The 23026-nt window shown below is 33.8% G+C and overlaps 4 protein-coding genes across 8 annotated transcripts; 2 read left to right on the top strand and 2 right to left on the bottom strand.

Moving 5' to 3' along the window:
• The first annotated feature begins 287 nt into the window (after positions 1-287).
• LOC123011594 (regulator of G-protein signaling loco) lies at positions 288-13684 on the top strand. The gene is made up of 6 exons (XM_044409109.1): positions 288-2399; positions 11204-11302; positions 11356-11955; positions 12061-12261; positions 12431-13067; positions 13119-13684. Exons 1-6 carry the CDS (start codon positions 453-455, stop codon positions 13598-13600), a joined length of 3966 nt encoding a protein of 1321 aa, XP_044265044.1. The 5' UTR covers positions 288-452; the 3' UTR covers positions 13601-13684.
• LOC123011597 (probable 39S ribosomal protein L45, mitochondrial) lies at positions 13612-14833 on the bottom strand. The gene is made up of 3 exons (XM_044409115.1): positions 14689-14833; positions 13996-14640; positions 13612-13947 (listed from the first exon to the last, which is right to left on the bottom strand). Exons 1-3 carry the CDS (start codon positions 14731-14733, stop codon positions 13681-13683), a joined length of 957 nt encoding a protein of 318 aa, XP_044265050.1. The 5' UTR covers positions 14734-14833; the 3' UTR covers positions 13612-13680.
• A 73-nt stretch (positions 14834-14906) lies between these two features.
• LOC123011601 (riboflavin kinase) lies at positions 14907-20759 on the bottom strand. Of its 3 annotated transcripts, none has more exons than XM_044409118.1 (3): positions 20569-20759; positions 15549-15642; positions 14907-15463 (listed from the first exon to the last, which is right to left on the bottom strand). In XM_044409118.1, exons 2-3 carry the CDS (start codon positions 15595-15597, stop codon positions 15066-15068), a joined length of 447 nt encoding a protein of 148 aa, XP_044265053.1. In that variant the 5' UTR covers positions 15598-15642; positions 20569-20759; the 3' UTR covers positions 14907-15065. The 3 variants fall into 3 exon arrangements, with proteins under 3 accessions (XP_044265053.1, XP_044265055.1, XP_044265054.1); XM_044409120.1 differs by lacking the exon at positions 20569-20759 and adding an exon at positions 20346-20492; XM_044409119.1 differs by lacking the exon at positions 20569-20759 and adding an exon at positions 16522-16646.
• Positions 15618-22986, top strand: LOC123011595 (UTP--glucose-1-phosphate uridylyltransferase). 3 transcript variants are annotated; one of them, XM_044409110.1, is made up of 6 exons: positions 15618-15734; positions 20918-21337; positions 21385-21813; positions 22078-22216; positions 22265-22674; positions 22725-22986. In XM_044409110.1, the coding sequence occupies exons 1-6, from the start codon at positions 15714-15716 to the stop codon at positions 22830-22832; spliced, it is 1527 nt and encodes a 508-aa protein (XP_044265045.1). In that variant the 5' UTR covers positions 15618-15713; the 3' UTR covers positions 22833-22986. The 3 variants fall into 3 exon arrangements, with proteins under 3 accessions (XP_044265045.1, XP_044265046.1, XP_044265047.1); XM_044409111.1 differs by lacking the exon at positions 15618-15734 and adding an exon at positions 20406-20772; XM_044409112.1 differs by lacking the exon at positions 15618-15734 and adding an exon at positions 20844-20870.
• Positions 22987-23026: the final 40 nt, after the last annotated feature.

Here is a 23026-nt window from a genome sequence, read left to right as displayed (position 1 = left end):
AAAAATAGTTAGTTTTTATTAATGTAATAATTTTTCAGCTGGTACACAAATCCTGCTAAGGTAACTTTAATCAATCATTGCCGAATTTTTGTCAAAAACTTCAAAATACCTATGGTGCAAGAACAAATTATACAGCTTGCTGCTTGACTCATCATTGAGATCTCTCTTTTATGACTTTCTTCGGCTTCATTATGGCTGACTCTCCGTTCCAGCATCTCCCCCGATCACCAGTCATTCTCAAATAATTTGCATTTTTCAATAAACAAACCAGTTTCGGAATGTAGGCCGAAATTTCTCTCTGGTGGGACAAAGATGTCTTCGTCAGTTCGCCTATTTGGCGCTAGAGGGAAAACGCATTCCAACTGCCATTTAAAAACTGTCGAAATCAAGCTGTGACGTGTGGCAAGGGCCGTTCGCCCCAGTGTTTACGTGTTTGTGTTTCGTAACCTAAAATGCACCCCAGTCGGCGGCGAAAAAAGCGCCCCAATTACGGCATTCGGACCGTAGAAGTGCTGCGGGGCTCTAACGGCTTTGGCTTCACCATCTCGGGCCAGCAACCCTGCATTTTGTCGTGTATTGTGGCGAATTCTCCAGCGGATCATGCGGGACTCCGGGCTGGCGACTTCCTCATATCTGTCAACGGGATTTCTGTATCGAAAATTACACACGATGCCGTGGTTAACCTCATCGGGAACTGTGTGGGGCCCATTAGGATGACCATAGCGGAGAATTATTACTCAGATAGTAGTGAAGAGGAGTTGGACGTGAGTCGGATGATGGGGGCCCGCAAACCCAAATATATGCACAAGCCGAGGACACACAGGTGCTATAAGCAGTCCCCGAGTGAGAACACGAAAAAACACAACGAAAATATCAAATACAATGATGAAAATTCGGGAAATTTGCTCAATATTTCGAACCAAATGTCAGTGGAAGACGAGGCGGGGCCCGTCGAATATAAAGCTCTGGTAGGCTATTTGGGGACAATTGAAATGCCCAAACAACTGTTGCCAAATTCGAGACTGCAAACAGTTTGTAGTTGCATAAGAAAATTGAGGCAGGAAAAACGGGCCCCCACAGCTGTCTTAATGACAATATTCCCGACTTGTCTAACACTAAAAAATTCTTCAAACCATATTCTTGCCATATACCCCACAAATCGGGTAGTTTACATCGGAAGCACCGCTGATAGGGAATCTCGTTACTTTGGGTTGGTAACAAGTGCCGTTTCCGACATGAGAAGTACCGAAAATCTCAGACACTTTCAATGGCTCGATGACAAAAAATTCAACAACACGGAACCGGAAATTGAAATCTCGAATAGTTGTCACGTTTTTATGATTGATCCAAAAATCGTGGACCACAGCGTCCATGCCAAAAAAGCCGACACCTTTAAATTTACTTGCACGGCTGACGTCATAACAGGAAGCTGCCTTGAATTTCCTCGAAACGCCCTGTACATAGTAAATCTCGTGCAAACAATGTATAAATTACAAAATAACGAAAGCCCTAAAAATGACGAGGCTAGTTTGGGCCCCCTGGTGGCAAACTCTCCTCAACCCAGTGCTTCGAGCAACTCCGATTCCGGGATCGGATTCCGAGATGATTGTGGGAATATCAGCGACCGGATCCTGGTAGTGGAATTTCCGACTCATAGGCCGTTTCCTGTTGTCAGTGCTACCAACAATCGGCCTTCTGGAATAGACGCCTCGAGTATCCCTCTTGAGTCATTAGACCTACCCCTAAATAACGAAATTTCTAATAAGATTCAGGATATCAAGTCGAAGCAACTGAATAACTTGAATAACATCCGAGCGTGTGGGTCTGTCAATATTAAGAACGTATTGGGAAAGAATGACAATTACTTTTTGACGAAACAAAACAACGACGGGGATATTTACAACCGGTTGACTTGTCGGGCGATGCTCGATAGGCCGTTAAGGGTCACAAGGGGGCTATCACCGACTAGTTCTGATGACAACACGAAAGTCCCCGAATCAAAATCATCAGAGACACTTTCAGTGTCCGAAGATGTTGATTTTCAAAGTTCGGTCGATAATATTTCAACTCATAGTTCGAAAAGTGACTTAAAGGGGATTTTTAAAGCACCCAGTATGTTTCTCTTTGAAAGCAAAAAGTTGAAAAGGCAGAATAAGATGGTGAACAGTTGCGATAATTTGGATAAATTTGAGGAGAACATTATGAACTATAAATTGAGTCCGAAAGTTTACGGATTGTCTAAACCCAATCACAGTTGCGAGGAGTTGAATAATTTTGATACAGTTGAGAAGTATGGGTATGGCAGCTTGCAAGAATTGTGTAGGTGGAATGAACAGGGGAAAATGAGGAATATTGCGCAGAGTGAACCCGATGTGAGGATGCAGAGGAATGGGATGGAGGTAAGAATGTTTGGGGGAAATTTGAGTAGTTTTGGGGGAATTACCTACTAACAAATCTGTAATTTTAGCCTTGTAGAAGTTGAAGTAGTTTTTGTGATTTTTGAGGTTGCAGAGTCGACAGATATCTAAATGCAAAATGTTAAGAAAACTCCCTATTTCTGTTTGAAAAAAAATATTAATTGTTATAAACTTTTTAAAACAATACAAAAAATAATATAAAAATAACACAAAGAAACTTCGGAAAGACAATTATTAATACCTGCTTTCTCTTTGTTACTAAAGCGGATATTAAGTTACGTTTTAATATTTTTTTTTAATTAGAATTTTTTTTTTCAAGTTTTAGAAAGTTATTTTTAATTTATCTGTTAATTAATGGATTAATAAGTTGTGAATGAGTGGTTGCGATTTTTTTATTATTTACTATTATTTTTTTAATGTTTTCCCCGAGTGTTCTGCAACACAAAATACAGACTTTGGAATATATTTTTTTATTTAATATACAGGGACATTTTTTTATTAGTATACATAGCCCTATGTATACAGTTAAAAAAACCGGGTCAATTTCATAGGTAGGCTACCAATATTTCAAGCATTTACAGGATGGGTACTAGATGTTAAAATATTCAAAATTAAAATTGTGTGTCAAGTTTGTCAAGTGTGAGTCTTGAAACTTAAAGTGCATCTTTAAAAAGTTAATACCATTTATGATACTATGTACACCAAAGTGAATCGGGTCCCATCGCATAGCCCCCACGATCGCCAGACTTGGCACCTATCGATTGTTTTCTTTTTTTAAAAATAAAAATTTACACTAATGCAAAATTTAGAAGAGCTGAAAGAACATATTCGTACAGGAATGCAGTGACGGGGTTTTCAAAATCGCTTGGGTTATTGTTTGGAACTGCAAGGAAAGCATTTTGAACACTTGCTTTAATTATTAAATGTTTTGATATTTTTTTTAATTAATATTTAATTACATTTACTTTGTTGTTTTTAAAAGTTTGTCTTTTATTTATCGATATTAAAGCCTTTGTAAAATTGGTTGTCCATGCCTAGACTAACGGCTACTCGTAATTGCCATAGTAACATTGTCCCTGTATGGTATGGAATCATCATCAACGAACCGTTACATCTAATATTTAATAATTCGTGCGTTTATTAAATTCTCTTTTTTAGTATTTTATACAGTTAGCAAATATTGAGTATTGAGCAATTTTAGAGTTTGTTTTACTTTTATGTTCCGCCTACACAGAAACATGAAACGTCGTTCGAGTAACAAATTACGATACAACTAATTTAATAATAATTAATTTAAAAAAATAGTGAGTAGGTGGGCTTCTACTTTTTTATTATTGTTTGCACAATATTTCGGAATGCGAAGTGTTCTCGCCCGACTCAATGGATATTTCAAAGTTTATTTAAAAAAATAAGTAGGTGGACAATTTCGAACTTGAATCTATTTATAATTTTATTCACATTTGACTCATTACTCAAATACTTCACATCACTCGTGACGCATGTAATCTGACAACAATGCTTCCATAAAGCCATACGAGCTGAATTATTAAAATTTCAACTCTTCCGCTTTTCCTCGAACGAGAGCGTAATAAATTCATAATTTTTCACTCATCTTATTAAAGGAAGTCGTTAAACATAGAAACAAAACAAACAGCAGAATGTAGCGGTTTTGTGGGAGAAAGGCAGAAATTTACTTTTTTATTATTTGTTTATTTGCTTATTTATATCTGTACCGATTTAACATCTCGGTATTTAGTTCAAGTGTTTTGTCCGATATTGCAAAATAAAGATTCCTCGTATCCCCACTCGGGCAATTTCTCAATGAAATTGAACGAACTTGGACGGTCACTCAGTAGCGTTGAATCTGTTGGGTGTGTTGTTGAGATTAGAATTGTGCGCGAAAGCAATCTAAAAACATGGCATGTGTGTGTTAAAATGTGTCGCCGATTTTAGTACAGTCATGGAAATATGCCTGTAAGTCGGTCATAATTACTACTCACGGGATTAATTGGGATTGTAGGTTGACGGCTTAATTAACTCCAATGGGAATTCAAGGGCGCTGGTAATTTTTTCCGTCTTTGAAAGTTATTAGAAAGCGGATGAATTGTGAGAGATTTATGATATCGTTGTAATTACAGTCGGGTGCACTTGTCCAAGGGATTCAAATCCCGGAATTGTGTGCTAATTATTGATAAGTGATAAAGATCATTGACGCCAGGTGTTATCTCTTTTTGCGAATTTTCACGGGTCATAAAACTTTTGACGATTTTGATTTCGAGTGCGTCACAAAGAGTAAATAATATTTGTGATTCGGTGTGTCATTTTTTCGGGTTGCGGTTTCTTCGAGTACTCGAAAGGAAATGACTTTTACCACAATTTGTCATGTTTTTCATGTAAATTTGTAGGAAGTTTAGGGCACAACGCGTGGAGTAACAGTTCAATAACTTATTAAATAAATATTTTGCAGGGGTTTAGGGTCGTGTTACATAACGGTACTTACATCGATTTGGATAAAAGCGTAATTAAATGAAATCAAATACATCGTGCTGTAATTAAAAAGGAATGGTAACAATTCGAAACTTTTCCAATCACTGCCTGGAAATAATTTATTCATCAAAAGATTGTTCAATTGAATACATAACAAAGGAAATGTTCCATATTTTTGTTTTATAACGTTATTTTTAACAGATGTTGAGAGAAACTTTCTATTGTTAATTATTCTTAAACAGAAAGTTTTCGTAATGATAATAGTGAATATTCGAAAAATTAAAGTCACTGTTTAAAAATAATTATTCATGCTTACAACTGGGGCTTTTAAAAGGGTTTTATTTTCCGAAATTTTAAGGGTAATATACATATTTTTATTTTTATTTGTGGTACCTAATAAATTTCTATTAAAACATATTTGTCTATTTTTGATTTTGTTTTTTCCACGTTGTCAAACCGTAAAAATCTAATTTTACCAAATCTTTAAAAATCCGTACCTAAAACCTTATTGGTTGTTCATTTATATTCCAAGTATTCAGTGTTTGTAAAATAAAAATTCCTAATTTTGGACAGTGGCATCAATCTAACATAAAATATGTATGTACTTGTAATTTTTTGTAAATGGATTACCAATCTAAAAATATTAAAGTAATATGCGATTTGAGTGTATGTATATGAAATGTTCTATAAGAAAATAAAATCTATTGGACGACAATAATATCAGTTTTTTTTCAGAAGGTTAGAGATTAGAAAATTGCGATTGTTTTATTTTTGTTGTACCTACATCTAAGACGAAATATATAAATTATCTAATTAGAGTAGGCCATGATTTTTGTTCACACTTGGTGACAATGAAGGTCAAACCATATCCAACATATCATCTGTCACATTTAAGGTTAATTTTAATTGGCAACATTTAAAAACTTGCCAATTCTCATAAAACAAATATTTCTAAAAAGTTGTATTTTTCCGATAGTTCTAATTTTGACAATTGTTACGTCAATGCCATCAACCATGCTACAAAAATTCGAGCAAAAAATCTCTGCCTACTTAGAATATGAATTTAAGTGTTTGTTTATTGGTAAAACTGGATTGAATAAAAATTTATTTATCCATGATTGTGTGGGGGTTGGTATTAAGACGCCTCGATTGTCCATCATCTTCAATGATAATCTAAAAATACGTAGAAAACTGGCGCCGTCCTTTGTCGATGAACGCTCGTTTCATCGTCCCAACCTCGCTACTAATTAGAAAAAAATTAAAATAAAAGCTCATATTAAATGTTATAACGGATACTTTGTTGCATTTCTCTGAGTACTTCCCCGAGTTAATACCGTCGGTATTTACGGTTAATGAGAGTCAATTGTACTAATTGCGCTTACAATGTGAACGCGTTAGTACAGTTAGTTTGAATGTTGTGAAACAATGTCAAGCCGGTTTGAAAAAAACACATTTGATTTTTTTACTTTTACTTTCCTTTTTTTTTTTGAACGTGTTTTAATTAATGGGAAACTGTGAACATTGTTGTTAAACAAGGCAAATTGTAACAGCAGGTGAAACCGCAAGGACAACAAATTCAAAGAGAAAAAATGTTTTCGTCGAAAGGAAATGATGTCGTTTTCAACAAATAATAGCAATTAATGCCATTTATGACGGTGCTTACGCACTACCAACGTCAGAGAGTCCCTCGGTAATTTGGTCTTAATGTCACACCTTTTCATAATTGGTTATAAATAATGCATCGGTGGTACACGTGATTCATTATAGGTAGATTGGATCAGGATCAGAAAAATTGAATACGTGTTAAGTAATTTTATGAAGAGATCTAATTGAATATCGGTTAGATTGTGTAACGCTATTGTGAAAATCGAAATTTAATGAGTTATAAAAGTGACACAAATGGGGTGCTATGAAACTGAGAATTTATGCATACAAGATTGAGTGGAACGATTAACGTTTTTGCGAGATATACTTACGTATAAGGGGAATCTAGACTATCGACTTTATAAACAGAAGTAATAAAAATGGAGGTTAAAATTTATATATGAGAACAATTTTTTTTTGAATATTAAATACATATTTTATTAAAAAGTATAGTCTTTAAAAAATTAATTTGTCTTAAATTGTTTCAACAATTACTGTAATTAAACAAAGCTGGTTGTCATCTATTCTCTATAGAATTTTAATGAAAAAAACAATCACTAAGTAATAGCATCTACATACATATTTAGTTTCATATCACTATTACAACATATTACTAAAATTATTGATTTCGATATTATTTACAATTTTCTTATTTTTGTACACAGAGTTATTCATGATGTTCTAAAAAAATATGATGCCTTTAAAAATCCACTAAAAGGTAAAAAGTAATTTACACATATTCAAATTCATAAACTAATTTAAAATATTTTTTCCTACAAGGAAAAAGTCTATTCAATCAAATCAGTCAAGGAACTATTTTCAGGGTTTAAAATTACCAGCCGCTGATTAGGTTTGTTTGAATAAAACCGTTTCAAAGTGAGTAAGTTTTTGAATGAAAATGTTATTTCACTTCCTCCACAGTTCCGCAGTAACCGACAAAATGGAACTACAGAGAGGGTGAAAAAATAAAAATCTCACGGAAGTATTTAACTGCACCGATAATATTATCAGTAACGTCTCTTTATTTACTCAGTACTCGAAAGTAAATCAATTTCAAGCCAAGAAACCGATGTGGGTGTTCTATGATATCGCTCATATTTATTTTCGTGGAGAAATAGTATGACAGAACATAACATTTTTGCACCTGTTTTGAAGGCACCTGACTCGACCGTTTTAATTTATTTCCATGTACCAACTGTTGCCTTTCAGACTATGACGTTAGATTATTTCTGTATTGTTCCCTAAAATATTTACATCCGTTGTAATACCCGCACTTTTCATTCATTCGACTCGATTAACTCAAACCGGGTGTGTTTCAGTGTTGTGTCTTTATCCCATGATTTTTCGGTGAGTTATAAAATAAATCAATCTGAATTAATTGTGGGAAAATGCTGTTACACTTGTTGCTCCGATAAGAGAGTTTCAAGAACGGAAACAATAATGACAGAATACGTAATTTAATAACATTACTCAGATTCGCGGACGCGTCAGGAGATGATAAATCAAGAGGATTTTTCAAAGCCAAGAAAAGCCAAGACAAACACAAAATAATAGCAACGAAAGTGTTGTCTTATTTTATTTATGCATTTGTCGGATAAGTGATTTAATTGGTGGCCTTCGGCCCCAAATGATCGTTTATTGTTTATCCATACGTGTAAATTTGTACGTAGATTAGATTAGCACCTCTTCGTTTTTTCACCTTTTGTGGCAGTCAGTGCGCAACTTTATCGCCATAGGTGCGCTCGTATTTTTTTCCTAATGGAGCTTCGACAAACAGAGTTTATGTGAATTTTTAAATGGATACCTTATCGAAAGTTTACAATCACATCGTTTGTGAGTTATTTTATCAAAGAACGGGGTGAGTTTAAAAAAATCCCTTTCACATAGGTACTATGTGCACTTGTATATCACGTGATTGTTTTATTTCTGCTGTATGAACATAAACAATCTCCCATATAAAGTGGCTAATTTTGTTAATTAAATCAGTAGCTGAGGATTATGCAAAAATAACTCCTCATGGATTATTTCAGGTCGGCTTGTTATGACACGTGCTGTTTTATATTATTATTTCATATTATGTGATTTAAATTAACTTGAATAAAGATGATTTTTCCTTATTTTTTTCACAAATATTTAAAGTCGCACCTACGAGAAATCATTTGTAAACATAATTTCCGGGTATATTTATCAACTACAAGCAAAGTAAATAGTTTTAGATTTTGCTATTAGATATCAGATACCGAAAATTTTGCGGTTTTTAAACAGGTTAGGTTAAATACTTTTTTGTAATTTGCCTCCATTTAGATTCTCTAATAGACATATTAAAGAACGCGACGTCTTAATAGTCAAAAGGCAACTAAATCATTTAAAATTACACGGCAAATTACAAAAAATTGTATAAAAAACGCGTTTTATAAGACCTTGAAGCATTCATTCTTGTGGCTGCGCCACCCATTTTTTGAATTTGGATTCGTGTTTCAAGACTGGTCTTATGAAACTTGTTTTTTAATATACTATTATTATCTACGACTATGGGACAAATGTCACTTTTTCTACTCATTTTGAGTGGGATAAGAACTTTCTCTGATCACACTCATTCTCATTACCAAATTAATTTTTATTAGACAATTTACGAGCAAAACTTTTATTTTTTTTAATAAGAACTATCTACATGATTTATTATAACACAATTATTTATTAACAACAAGATGTTTGCATTTTGAAAAAGCTTATTTCAAAGGAGAATAATTGGTTCGAAGTTTGATTTTAATGAAAAATTATTGATTGTCAAAAAAATAATTCAAAACGTCATAAAAATGTCAAACAAAAACTGAATAATTTTTCAATTTACAGTCGTAGATAAAGTTTTGTACGTAAGACGTAGGATAGAAGCTTTGCAATACTCGCGCTAACGCACTCGTCGCGCTCTTACTGTAATGGCTTCCTTATCCTACTTGTTACGTAAATAACTATTTTACGATTAGATATCTTTACAAATACCCAAATTCCAATTTTCTTTTTCAAAAAAATCACTCTACGTTGCATTTTATTATTTAATTGATTAATTGATTAATATCTTTTATCTATAAAAAAATTGAACCAAAATTTTAAATTAATATATCTACGTAATTATTTATTTAATAAATTATTTAAGTTGTCGCAAATATCAACGATGTTACCTAATATTTTTTATATAATTTTAATTATGTTATATGAATATGAAAAATGTAAAAATTTTGCTTACTTTGTTCTTCTAAATAAGTAGAAAATTAAATCATCTTTTTAATCGATTTTTTCTGATATTTCAATTATAAAAAGTCCTAACAATATTTCAGGGCAATTCATCATCTTTATGACTTATACTTATATACTTACAGTAATTAGTGTTTGTAAAAGAAAAATATTTTTGGAATTACACATTGCAGATTGCAGCACACATATGAATGTTTTAATTTTCTTTATTTAAGAATTTATCTGTTTTTTGGAAAACAGGTTTATCTTATTTTGATCTATTTATTGACAGATAATTTATTTTTAAAAACAATACAGAATGTCAGATCATGATTATAACTTTAAGATCTCATAATATTTATTTATTTATTTATAGACATATACTAATATATTCAATTTGATGCAAGTAATGTAATAATATTAACTTAATTTTAGTTTTATTTTAATTAAAACGTCGCTCTTCAAAAATGTTAAAAATTATCTTAACTACGCGAAAAAAATTCACCGTAGATATCCGAATGCACGCAGTTTTTTTCCAGACTTATAATTTATAAATAACTATAGATACAATGTTTGTAGTTGATGGTAATAAAATTACCCATTTTTTAAATTTTGTAAGTGAATTTGTAAAATAAAAACAATGTAAACAAGCCAAGGGCACAATTTTACAGCTTGTCCAATCAAAATTACAGTGTTCGCATCATGACTGACCTGAATCATGATCTTGCTTAATTTAAACTTTCAATAATCGCAAATAACAATAATTGTCTTGAGTAACATTGTCTGGAACCGTTGTAAATTCACTTCAAACCATGACTTATTTCTTGCTTGATTCATACGAGTATAATTACTACCTTAATGAAATTACTCATTCTAAACTTTATTACACTGTAGGTATTCGAATTACCCAATATTTTTTCACACTAAACATTACAAGACAAAAAATCAACACAATAATTATCTTGGCGGAATGTACGGTCTAGATTATTGTAATTATTTATCTCAACACAAATTGCAAACCGCGATAATTGTCAACTCTCGCATTGAATTTACTTTAAGTAGACTAATTGGGGTTGCATGTGGTGTAGCGATGGAAACAGTATCGGTACGGGTCTGGTGGTGGCGCTCCGCCCTCCTTTCAAACGCATCAACGGCTCGTTCCGTCGCGGAGGGTCCCAGCGATTACCCCGACGTCCTGCTTCGCTTCTCGCTGACGTAGCCCCTCAGGTATACTTGCATGCCTTTATCTTATCTGTTATCAATGACCCCGCTCCCCCCTATCTAACTAATTCGTCATTTATTAAAGCCAATTAAGCGTCTGGTGCGGCCAATTGAGATGTAATTCGAGGGGACCGGCAGCTGGCCGCACTCGACGCCATTTTCCCACGATGCCGTCACTAACTCTTTTTTATCTCGACTTACAGTGTGAAAAAAATGGCCCCAAGGAGTCGGAAGGGCCCGCCGGATGGGCCTCGTCCTTCGAGAAACTCCTCGAGGATCCTCTAGGACTCCACACTTTTGCTGTAAGTTCTCAAGAAGGCTTAAGATTTTTTGAGAATATTTTTTTCATTTGTAGGAATTTTTGAAAAAGGAGTTTAGTGCCGAAAATATTTATTTTTGGACTGCGTGTGAACGCTATCGGCGCTTTCCGGCAGGTCCGGCTCGAGTTGCCGAAGCCCAGAAGATCTACCAGCAACATCTGTCTGTGGGGGCCCCCGAAGGGGTCAATGTGGATTCACACGGACGCCATTGTACAGAACAAGCTCTACAAGAAGCCAGCGAGACGCTTTTTGACCAAGCACAAAAGCAAATTTTCAATTTGATGAAGTTCGATAGCTATCCACGATTTTTGAAATCAAGTCTTTATAAACAAAGTCTTGCCGGCGAATTAGAGAAGCCACAAATTGATTCAGGGTTGTTGTTACAACCCTTAACTCCTACGAAATTAAAAAAGTCGTTAAGTAATGCTGAAGATAGGAGAAGGAAGTCACTCTTGCCATGGCATAGAAAAAACCGGTCAAAATCAAAAGACCGAGGCGAATCCGAGTATTGTCAAAAGAGGAGTGATATTGTTACAAGTTGTGAGAGTGTGAATGGGAAATTGGGGGGCGGGAGTGACACATATAGTAGTAAATCGTCGTTGACGTCACTGGATTTGGCGATTACTTCCACACAGGTGGGTACATGGAAATAAGACTTTAAAACTCGTAAAAAGTAATGAGCTGTCCATCATTAAAATTAAATATTAATTTGTTTTGTGACAAAAATTCCATTGTTTCAGGATTTGAGTAAAGGAAGTCAAGACGAAACCTCCTCAACCGTAGCCCGAGGCCCCCTTTGTAGAGTAGTTTTGAGTAACGGAAGCACGACAGTAGTACAAATCAAAACAACCGAAAGTATTCAACAGTTGGTCACTAGACTATTAGATAAACGAGGAATTGTTTATTCAGCGTTCGAAGTTTACACAAACAAACACCAAAAGGTAGTGTTTTATTTTGAAAACTGAACTAGTATCACACAAACCGCAATGATTTGTTTTGCTTTCTTAGTAATAACAAACAAAAAATTTCACATCATAATACATAGTTTTATTTTTTGTTTCTGATTCAGACTTTAAACAATACCTTATCGTGATTGTTGTTTGTTTTTAGGCACTTGACGTAAGTGAACCGTCGATGAAACTAGCCGGCTGTGAAGTAACAATCGAGCAGCGAGTGATTTTTAAACTAGACCTTCCAAATAAAAAAGTCATTTCGGTGAAATCTAAATGTACAAAAATCATTGCAGAGGTCTTACGTCCCATTTTGCAAAAATACAACTATAATTTAGATCACGCAAAAGTCACGATTGGAGACACTGAAGCCGTGGATATTCACTTGTCGGTCACTTCGATTGATGATAAACGACTCCGAATCACTTATTGTGAGAAAACCGCACCTACAAATCCTGTTATTAAAGTCAACAATGTGAAAGCGAAGCTCGATGAGATAACCAATCAAGTATTCGAAGATATTCTTCAAGAGAAAGCCGATTCGGCTTTTCTCAAAGCAAAATCTGATAAAGGGTCGGTGAAAAGTGAAGACTGGGGCTCGGAGCACTCATCTGGGATTTTCGGAAGGTTTTTGAGACGCGATTCAGGTCTCCACGACCGAAAGAAGAAATCCCTAATGAAGATAAAACCTCCGGGAAGTAGTGATGATGTGACGGGAGAACAAGTCAAAAAGCCTCTAATAGCAAAATGGAAAACTGGAGTCAATAAATTACAAGTGGCCTGTAGCGAAAGTGATGGTGTGTTGTTTTGTCCCACACTAGGGAGGGTTTGACAGTGTTTTGTTTCAGAATTGGTCGAGGGTCTGACAAGGGCGCAAAGGTCGCGATTGGAGGATCAACGCGGGACTGAAATAAATTTCGAACTTCCTGATTTTTTGAAAGATAAGAATAGCCGGTTTTATGTCGAAAATGGTGACCTCAGACGGAATAATTATGAGAACAGGAATATAATTCCTAAGGATTTTAATAATTTGACTAATAATAATAATAATAATTCATTTACGAATCATAATCAAAAATTGAATAATTTACGGATTTACTCGCCAAACAAGTTTTCGTCAGATGAAAGTTCGCCATCGAAAAGTTTGGAAAATACTGTTATTGAAAATAAGAAAGACAGTCTCAAATGTGAACCTCCGCCATTACCCCCGAAACCTAAAATCGTTCCTATCAAACCGCCAAATTGGGGTCAGAATGGATACTACAAAAAAGAATTGGGCGCAAGTGATAAGAAAATGTATCTAGAACAGCCATCGAGCAGCTTTGTCTAATTGTATCATACTGTATAAATAACTGATAATTTATTGGAAATTTGTATATTACAATTTAAAATATATTTTTTGTATGTTTTTTAAGGACTACTTTCTTTAGAGATTTCCTTTTCTTCAGGTGGTACTTCGGCTGGTAGTGTTGGGGGTGTTTCCTCAACCGGCTTAATGTAAGTGGTTTCTGATGGTTGTTTGGGTGGAAGCCAATCTGGGATGATTTTTCCCTGAATTCGCCATTTGCCATAAACGTTGGCTAAGTGTTTTTCAAACACTATATATTCTAAAACGTCCTTGGCGATTATTTCACTACCGTGCATCAAGCGGCCGAATCGGTCATACACTGCCAGCATCTACAATGTTACTAAAATAAAATCGAGTAAAAAAATCACTTATATGACCTGTTGAGTGTGAAATCTGACTGTGGTTTGGCCAAAAACATTTTCTTTCGTTATTACATCAGTACACCTCGCGTGTACAACTCTTGGTAACTCTATATTTTTAATAAACTTCCAGTGAATCGTTTTATTTTCCACGTTGTGAATAACTTCTGGATATGCCCGTTCAGTGACATAATCTGTGATATTCTCCCAATCTTTTTTTGCCATTAATTCGTGCATTTTCACGTAAATCTCCTCAGCTTCTTTACAAAACGCCGTTGTATCAAACTCCTCCTCAAACATGCGTATCTTTCTAATCGCCATCATCGTTTTTGACTTCTTTTCCAAAAACTGCAATTTCTGTTTAGCCCCCTGCATATGAATTGGAGAGATTTTTCCGTCCCCCTCTGGAGGTACATAAGGCTCAAAAATACCACCAGTTGAGCTGATAAAAAATGGTTTTTCGACCCACGGGCGTGGAGGCAGAAGCCCATGCTCTTTTAATTTAGCACGCATTTGATCCTCAGTTAGGTCTTCTGGTTTTTCGCGAAACTTAGGCAAGTCGACTTTCATAACTTTTTGACGCCGGAGGCTTTTCCATTTGGGATCCCAATGTTTGGTATGTCTTTCACGACACTGAGGAACTAGTAAAAGGGGAAAGTTGTCCTAAAACATAACCTCAAAATAAACTTCAACTACGAAGGAGTAACCTACTTGAAGAAGGCGAATTGTGACAAAATTTGCGAGTCGCAATGACATTATTGCATCGGTTTTTGAAAATACAACTTTATTTCAAAGTCAAATCGACAGATATAACCTAAAAATAAAACCGTAAAACGTCTGCCAATATTTAAATAAGAAAGTTACTAGCAGAAAATATTATTTTAGTTGAGTGATTTGGATTTCGAAAAAAATTAGTTCAAGATAATTAATAAGAGAAGGTGAATGCAACCTTTATTTTTAATTTGTATAAAAAAATTGTTAAAACGCAACAAAACTATTTCAGAAAGTATTTGCACAAAAAGTGAACAAAAAAGTTTTCTTTAATTAAAATACTTATTTAATAAGTAGAAATAATAGTTTATTTCTTGTTAAGAAGTAAAAAATTGGTCAGATTTATATTTAGCAAATTCTTCCTCATCTAATTTTGTTTCAGCTTCAAGAACGTCGTTATTAATAGCTTGTATCAAATCTTCCACACTTTTAAAATTTTTCTCTGGGCGGAGATACCCAAGCATGAGGACCTTGAGGATTTTCCCGTAAAAATCTTCGTCAAACTTATGAATAATGTAAGTTTCCATTGACTTTTTGGTGTTTTTATAAAATGGATTCCACCCCACACTCATGACCATTTTATAAATTGGTCCATTTTCAATTTGGGCGAATCCAAAATAGACTCCAGGTTCGGTCTCTTTCGGCAAATTATTCACAACATCTTCGTCAAAATTCGCAGTGGGAATCCCCAGTTCCTTGGACCCCCGTCCGAATCCTTAGAATTCAATATATGTAGAATTATGTATATCAAGATAATAAATAAAACGTTTTGTTTTGGTTTTATTGTTAATTATAATTACCTTTGACGACCTTGCCTTGGGCAAAATGGGGCAACCCTTTGCTCGTCATCTGGGTACGCCTCTGGGGTTAGAGTTTGCGCAATGTGTTGCTAACCTGCAGAGTTGGAAATACATTAAAATCGGTCATTTCGTCTTGGCACTTTTCGGTCGTAGAAAATTAAGGTCATGGTCGATCAGGAGAAAAAAGTGAGTATTTAATTATTGTTTTAAGTATCGTTAGGGTTATCGGAAATTTATTTACGAAGTCGTGTCTCGATGTCCTTTGACGACCTTTCGCGACCGCTGAACTTTTCCGACTGATTCCGCTACCGCTACGATAAGTACGATTTGTTTGATTTATATTAACGCAATTTCCACGGCCGTGGTTTTGGTTTTTGTGGGAATTATATTTTTTAACAATTGGGTAACCTGGGTTTTTGTACAATGGCATTGCGAAGAGATTAGTCCTTAAAAATTATCAGGAACGAAAAAATACTTAAGTACAATTGATAATGATAAGAGAAGGCGTTGTATCTAATTGAATTGTACACACACACACACAATTAAAAATTCGTGTCATAAGAATGGTTTATGTCATTGTGCTTAAATACGTTGTAATAATGTAGGTATGTTGATAAAAAAACAGGATTGTGGGTTTCCTCCGAATTACATGTAATAAATGTCATCAAAAATTTTTTATTCGTTGTAACTCTGAAGTAGCGTAATTAGCACAATTGTTGGTATTTTTCATGTATTTTTGTATTTGTATTTAAATAATTAGTAAGTGTGGCAAGGACTTCATGATTGTGAACTTAATTACCATGCACCTCTCAAATTTGTTACTCATTCTTCAAGAATCAACAAAATTAGTAGTACATATTTCTTTTTTTTTACAAATCTTCGAGCTTGCTTCTCTTCAAGAAAATGCGAAATTAGTTTAGGTACGGTTTTAATATTTTAGCTAGTAAAAAGCTAACAAGCATAATTTACTCACCTTCATCAACGATTTTTCTCACAAATTTAGCGAACTTAGAAGTTTGTGATAAGTTATGTAATTTGTATTGCAATAATTAATGAGTTTATCTAAATCTGATAACGTATTACTGTGAAAAAGTAGGTACCTTATTGTTTCCTGTAATCGAGGTTACGATGCAAAATTAAATCGTATTTTTGGACATTGTTTAAAATAGATAATGAAAAACGATTACAAAGTAATATTATAATGGTTTTAAACATGTAACAAATAAATGTCGGTACCTACACATAATGTAATTCAACATTTTGACAAACAAAAATATCAAAACGTTTCAAGGTTTCAAAGTCACCATTTTAACTTTTAACATGTAACAAATAAATGTCGGTTAACATAGATATACTGTTGATGTCTTTACATTACTGTAAACTAAAAATTCTACCAATTCATCACCGTTGGCTATAATAATGGTATAATAGTAATTCTACTGACCAGTGGCGGGGATGGGGCCAGGGCCTCCTAAGACCTTTACAAAACTATGTATAAGTTAAAATAAAAGAACAAAGTTTTTTACGCATATGTATGCATATTTATACGTTTACAAGTTTTATAGAGAAACAAAAATCAAAATCTTTATATTGTAAGTGCATATAATGCATTCACGAGGCTGTTGCCGCTAAGCAATATAACGAAGCCGAGGGTGACAGGTACACCCGGATAAAACTATTCACCAGTCTAACTTTCTGCTCACACTGCGCTTTGTTGCAATAGTGTTTCCGACTAACTAGTTGGGGAGCAGGTAATATGTCGAAACACCCTTATTTAGGAAGTTGGTCCGGATACACTTCACTTGAAACCAATTTTAAAAGTTCATTATTTTCACTCAGTGGAAAGAAAATGTAATTTTTCTCTTGATTTTGAGCTTGTAATAACTAATAACACTATAGTCTACAAACAATAAGGTGTTTAATGTACCTTTAATGAAATTATTATTTTTATGTTAACTTACCTTTAATTAAACAAAAATAATTGTTAAATTTTTCTATCACGTCACACTTTTTTTGTTACAGACGATAATTTTCCTGCGTTCTGCCTCCGATTTAAAATTTATTTAAATTCAAATTGTTGCAAAATTATTACTATATGGATCTAAATAGGTCTTAAAAACATTTCACTCGCATTTGGACTTCTTTTCTAAAAATTTAGGGAGCATGAGTGACAAACAAGACGAGCGTTTTCATCAAGATCTGAAGGGTTTTCAAGATCGACACGAAGGTTTTTGGGATGATAATATGTTAGTAGATTACTGTTGGATTTCTGTAAAGAAAACTGATCCAAAAAGTATAATAAAACCAAGTAAAATAACTCACTTTTAATATGTTTTTTGGCGGTTTTTGTATTTTTGTTAATTACATATTTCTTAAACGTAACGTGGTGGACTTTTTTAAATAGTTTTTCAGTTGAACTCAGTGAAAAAAAGTATTTCCTTCACTTTTTGAGCGTAAAGTCAAAGGTAAAAATTTGTTTCCTTTTGACTGGCTATTATAAAATGTATTATTAAGTTCAGAATTCACACTTTATTAAAAAATTCTGGCATTTAAAACTAGTTCTACAATTTTGATTTTTGAAAGCTGTAGATAAAGAACCTTAAAAGTCAAGTCAAGCTAAAAATGTTTTTTCTTTTCAGTCTTGGCGTTAAATCAAAGGTAAAATTTTTTTTCTTCTTGTAAACTAATCCGGGAACATACTGTATACTTGCAAAATACATTTCTTAAATAAAGTTATCTATTTGTAATTTAATAATTGGAGCAAGATTGTTTATTAAAATCACAATATTCAAGTAATTTTCGCAAAATGACATTTTTCGGGTCCGGACGCTCGATTTTCACAACAAAAGAAACAGGCACGAGCGTTCGGTTTGAAGGTGATTATGAAGATTTATAAGGGGTACGGTTTATGGCTTAGCGGCAACAGCAGCGTGAATGTATTATACCTACATAATACTTTGTAAATTAAATATTTTTTTATCCTTATAGGATCAGCAAAGTATTGTAAGTGGCTGAAATTTGACCTACCTATATTTTTACATTTCTGGACGAATTATATCTGCAAGACACCAAAAAATGATCTATTTCGCGTGTAAGGAATAAGGATAAGGAAAGTTGTGTGATGTTCACACCAGATTTTTATATAATGTAAGCTTTTTTGGCCTCAGCATTTTTTTCTGGGTGCGCCACTGCCTCTGAGAATTAGAATACTAAAACTACATTGCATTTTTCGTTTGGAACTGAAATTAACTTATTCATCTGGTTTACTACTTGACTTTTATAGGTACAAACATACTTATTTTACAATTTTTTAATCATTTTCTTTAAGATATTTCTATTGTTTTTTAAAATAAAAAATCACTAACATTAGCAGTAAAGTTATTTATTGTTCCATATTTTACCAAGAAATTTAGGTCATTAATAAATAATGTATTCTAAAAATACACTCTGGAGACGAATTTTGAATACAATCATTTGAAACAGTTGATTGAAAAACGTTTGCACATTTTTCATCATCAGGACGGTAATAAGGGTGAAGTGTTCAGAATGTTTACTTATTTTCGACTTGAGAATGTAGGGTGTCTCAGCCGAAGCTTCAATATCGATATCTGTCATTCATTACATACATACAGGATGTCCCACGAGTAGTAATGAGCCTAATTTTTTTTTGAAGTAACCAACATTACATTTCATAGATAACGTGGATATTAAAATATTTTGTTTTAATTAGTTAAACATAGCAATCGTATTTTTATTTTTGAAAAATTTCTATCAGTCAAAATGACTATTCCAGTTTTAGAAACTCCGTCTATTTGGATATCGCGCTGGATAGAAACATGCAGTCTGCGAAGCGTTTTTAAAATATTCTTCATAAATGAGAATCTTGTTGGTCTTTTCGGCAAAATTTTAGTAATTTTCACCAGATTTTCAAAGGTTTGACTTTTTATAAATTAAAGTTGAAGGAAGGGTGCTGTGTGTTCACTATGTTTAATTTATAAAAACAAAATATTTTAATATCCACATTATCGTTAGTTGCTTCCAAAATTTTTTCAGGCTCATTATTACTCGTGGGACATCCCCTGTATAATACGACGCAATATACAGACTGTTCCATTTTTATTATTACAGGTGATGGAATATTCAATTTTAAGACAAAAGTTTCCTATAAACATGTATCACCACACTCTCTGAAAGGGCTGCGTATTATGATTTAAAATTTATAAATAAAATGATTTCAACTAAATTAATTAATCTTAATCATTTATTTTCAACAGGGTCGCATACCGTATTAATCGTACATACATGAATAATTGAATATTTACTAGTAGATCTATACTATATTCGGTTATTTTCTTTTATTCTTCAAACACATTTCAAATTAAAATAAGCGGCTCAGATTTTGGGACAGTTACTTAATTTTTTTTTAAAATAATATACCGTTGCAGACGCCTTTCTATTAAAACAAAAGGCAATAGTTTTCCTTGACTGCAAAAACTTTTAAGACAAAATTAGGAAACTTTTTTCCTATTTATTGTACACAGTGAATTTTAGCCGAAATTTTATTTTGTCTAAATTAAAGTTTTGAATAATACATAGGTATGCAGTAATAACTACATAAAAATAACATGTCAAGGCTCTTTGTGTTTATCATTCATTAATTCATTAATCCATAAAATTAAAAATAAAAACGACCAAGTTTTTTTGGATATTTGCTACTGTTTTCTTAAAATGTATGTAAAATGTATGCATTTAAAAATTATTTTAAATGTTATAAATATCAATAAGATACATACTTACTATAAAAATTTAATTTTTGACCCCGAGGACAATTTTTCTATCCTACATAGGTATTATTCATCTAAAACGTGGATGACAATAATTATCTCGAGTGTCTCTACCGATTATGGTTCCATTTTGAATACTACTGATTACTCGGCAAAAATTCGTCTCGTTTTGACCACATAAACCCAAACACAAATATAAACACAAAGTCATGTGCGTGCTGTAAATGACCACTTACATAATTTGCAATATCACTTTTGTTTATCCATGCTGTTCTTTTCAAACAAACGATAATGAACCAAATAGTCTAATAATAGTTCAGCCTCTTCAACATCTTATCGAAAATTTTATCAACTAGAGGATATAAAACAAGTGGCCATCGGGAACGACTCAGTAATCGTCGCTTTTCCACACACTTACAATGAGCACTCTATTGGAACGGGTACGTACCGAAACAATTACTTAACAATCCGTCAAGGCCGAAACATCACCAGTGATAAACTTAGCAACCTAATAAACGCGTCAAAAATGCTCGAAATGGTAACCATTTTCCGATTTTTTTGACGTTTCTATTTTTGTTGATATAGGTCCGGGGCCATTCGAGGGCTTCAAGCGGCTCCCGCGAATTTCTGGAAGCCACCAAACGCGACGCTTTGAACCTCCTGGAGAAAGAATTGGACAAACTTCTGTCGACAGCGCCCAACAATGAAAAGGATAAGATCCGGAAAGAGTTCGATGGATTTACAGCACTTTTTGGAAGGTTTCTCGAAGAAACTGGACCTTCTGTTGATTGGGATAAAATTGAGAAGTTGCCTAATGATGCTGTTAGAGATTACAGTACTCTGGAAACGCCAACTGCAGATATTATACACATTATGCTCAATAAATTGGTAGTTGTTAAATTAAACGGAGGGCTCGGGACGTCTATGGGGTGCCACGGGCCCAAATCGGTTATCGCGGTTAGGAACGAACTCACTTTTCTTGACTTAACTGTGCAACAAATCGAAGTAAGGACCACAAACAGACAAAATCTGCTCTAAACTCACTCTTTCAGCACTTGAATAAGACTTACAAAGTTAATGTTCCTTTAATTCTGATGAATTCTTTCAACACGGATGAAGATACACAAAAAGTTATCCGCAAATACAAGAATCTTCAAGTGGAAATACACACATTTAACCAATCGTGTTACCCTAGGATAAACAGAGACACTCTAATGCCTATTACGAAGAAAATCGATATTCATAACGACTTAGAATCATGGTATCCTCCAGGGCACGGCGATTTTTACCAAAGTTTCAAAAATTCAGGACTTTTGCGCAAATTCATACAAGAAGGGAGGGAATATTGCTTTATTTCAAATATTGACAATTTAGGAGCTACAGTCGATTTGAATATTCTTAATATGTTATTGAATCCGAAAGATAATGTTCAACATGAGTTCGTTATGGAAGTTACTGATAAAACTAGGGCTGATGTCAAGGTTAGTATCACAAAAAAAATCGATACTTACGTTATTAAATCAAGTCATGAACATAAGTTTTTATCATTTTGCTACCCTAGTGCGAAAATAGCGACGTTGAACATTTCATCCTCTACATAAGTAAAGATGATTCGGTCTTGTAATAGTTGCAAAATAATAAATTACAAATAATTGACAATGACAAGTCATAAATTACGTTTACAAATGTTTTATCACAACCAATCGCGGAACTGAATTTAAGTAATTGTTGTATAAATTTTCTAGGGCGGAACTCTAATCCAATATGAAAACAAACTACGCTTGTTGGAAATCGCCCAAGTGCCCAAAGAACACGTCGACGACTTCAAATCGGTTAAAACGTTCAAATTTTTCAATACGAATAACTTGTGGGCAAAACTCGACGGTATGTCACTAGTCTAAATGCAATACATACATTACATTTTTTTTGTAGCTATTGATAGAGTCTTAAATGAAGATTCCCTCAGTCTTGAAATCATTATCAATAATAAAAGTTTGAATAATGGTTTGAATGTGATTCAATTGGAGACGGCCGTCGGGGCGGCGATGAAATCATTCGAGGCCGGGATTGGCATAAACGTGCCTCGGAGTAGATTTTTGCCAGTGAAAAAAACGCAGGATTTGCTTCTAGTCATGAGTAATTTGTACAGTCTGAAAAATGGGTCGTTAGTGATGTCGCCTCAAAGGATGTTTCCCACGACGCCACTAGTTAAGTTAGGGGATAATCATTTCGCGAAAGTGAAGGACTTTTTGGGGCGATTTGCAACCATTCCGGATTTGATCGAGTTGGACCATTTGACCGTGTCAGGAGATGTTACATTTGGCAGGGGCGTATCATTAAAGGTAAGTGTTTTTTTTATTAGTGTTGGGTGTTTTTTTATTATATTTTACAGGGAACTGTAATTATAATTGCGAATCACGGTGAGAGGATCGATATTCCGTCAGGTGCCAATTTAGAAAATAAAATAGTTTCCGGTAATATGCGTATCTTAGATCATTAATTGGGCGTGAGTGTATATATTTTTGGTTGTTTTTATTTGTATTATGTTGTTATATAGTTTTCTACACGTAAATTTCTAGTAATTGTAGTCATTGTTTACCATTTATTTATTATGATTTATTGCCTAGTTTTACAATAAATATATTTTTGGCATATGTTTGGGTTTCACTCACAAAATACAAAAAAAATTTTGCA

Source organism: Tribolium madens, unplaced genomic scaffold (genome assembly GCF_015345945.1).
Source record: "Tribolium madens isolate multiple individuals breed KSU strain unplaced genomic scaffold, Tmad_KSU_1.1 Scaffold_91;HRSCAF=231;Tcas5.2_LG7, whole genome shotgun sequence".
NCBI classification, from domain to species: Eukaryota; Metazoa; Arthropoda; class Insecta; order Coleoptera; family Tenebrionidae; genus Tribolium; species Tribolium madens.
Note: the sequence above shows the minus strand (reverse complement) of the source record. Positions and strands in the feature narration are given on the sequence as shown.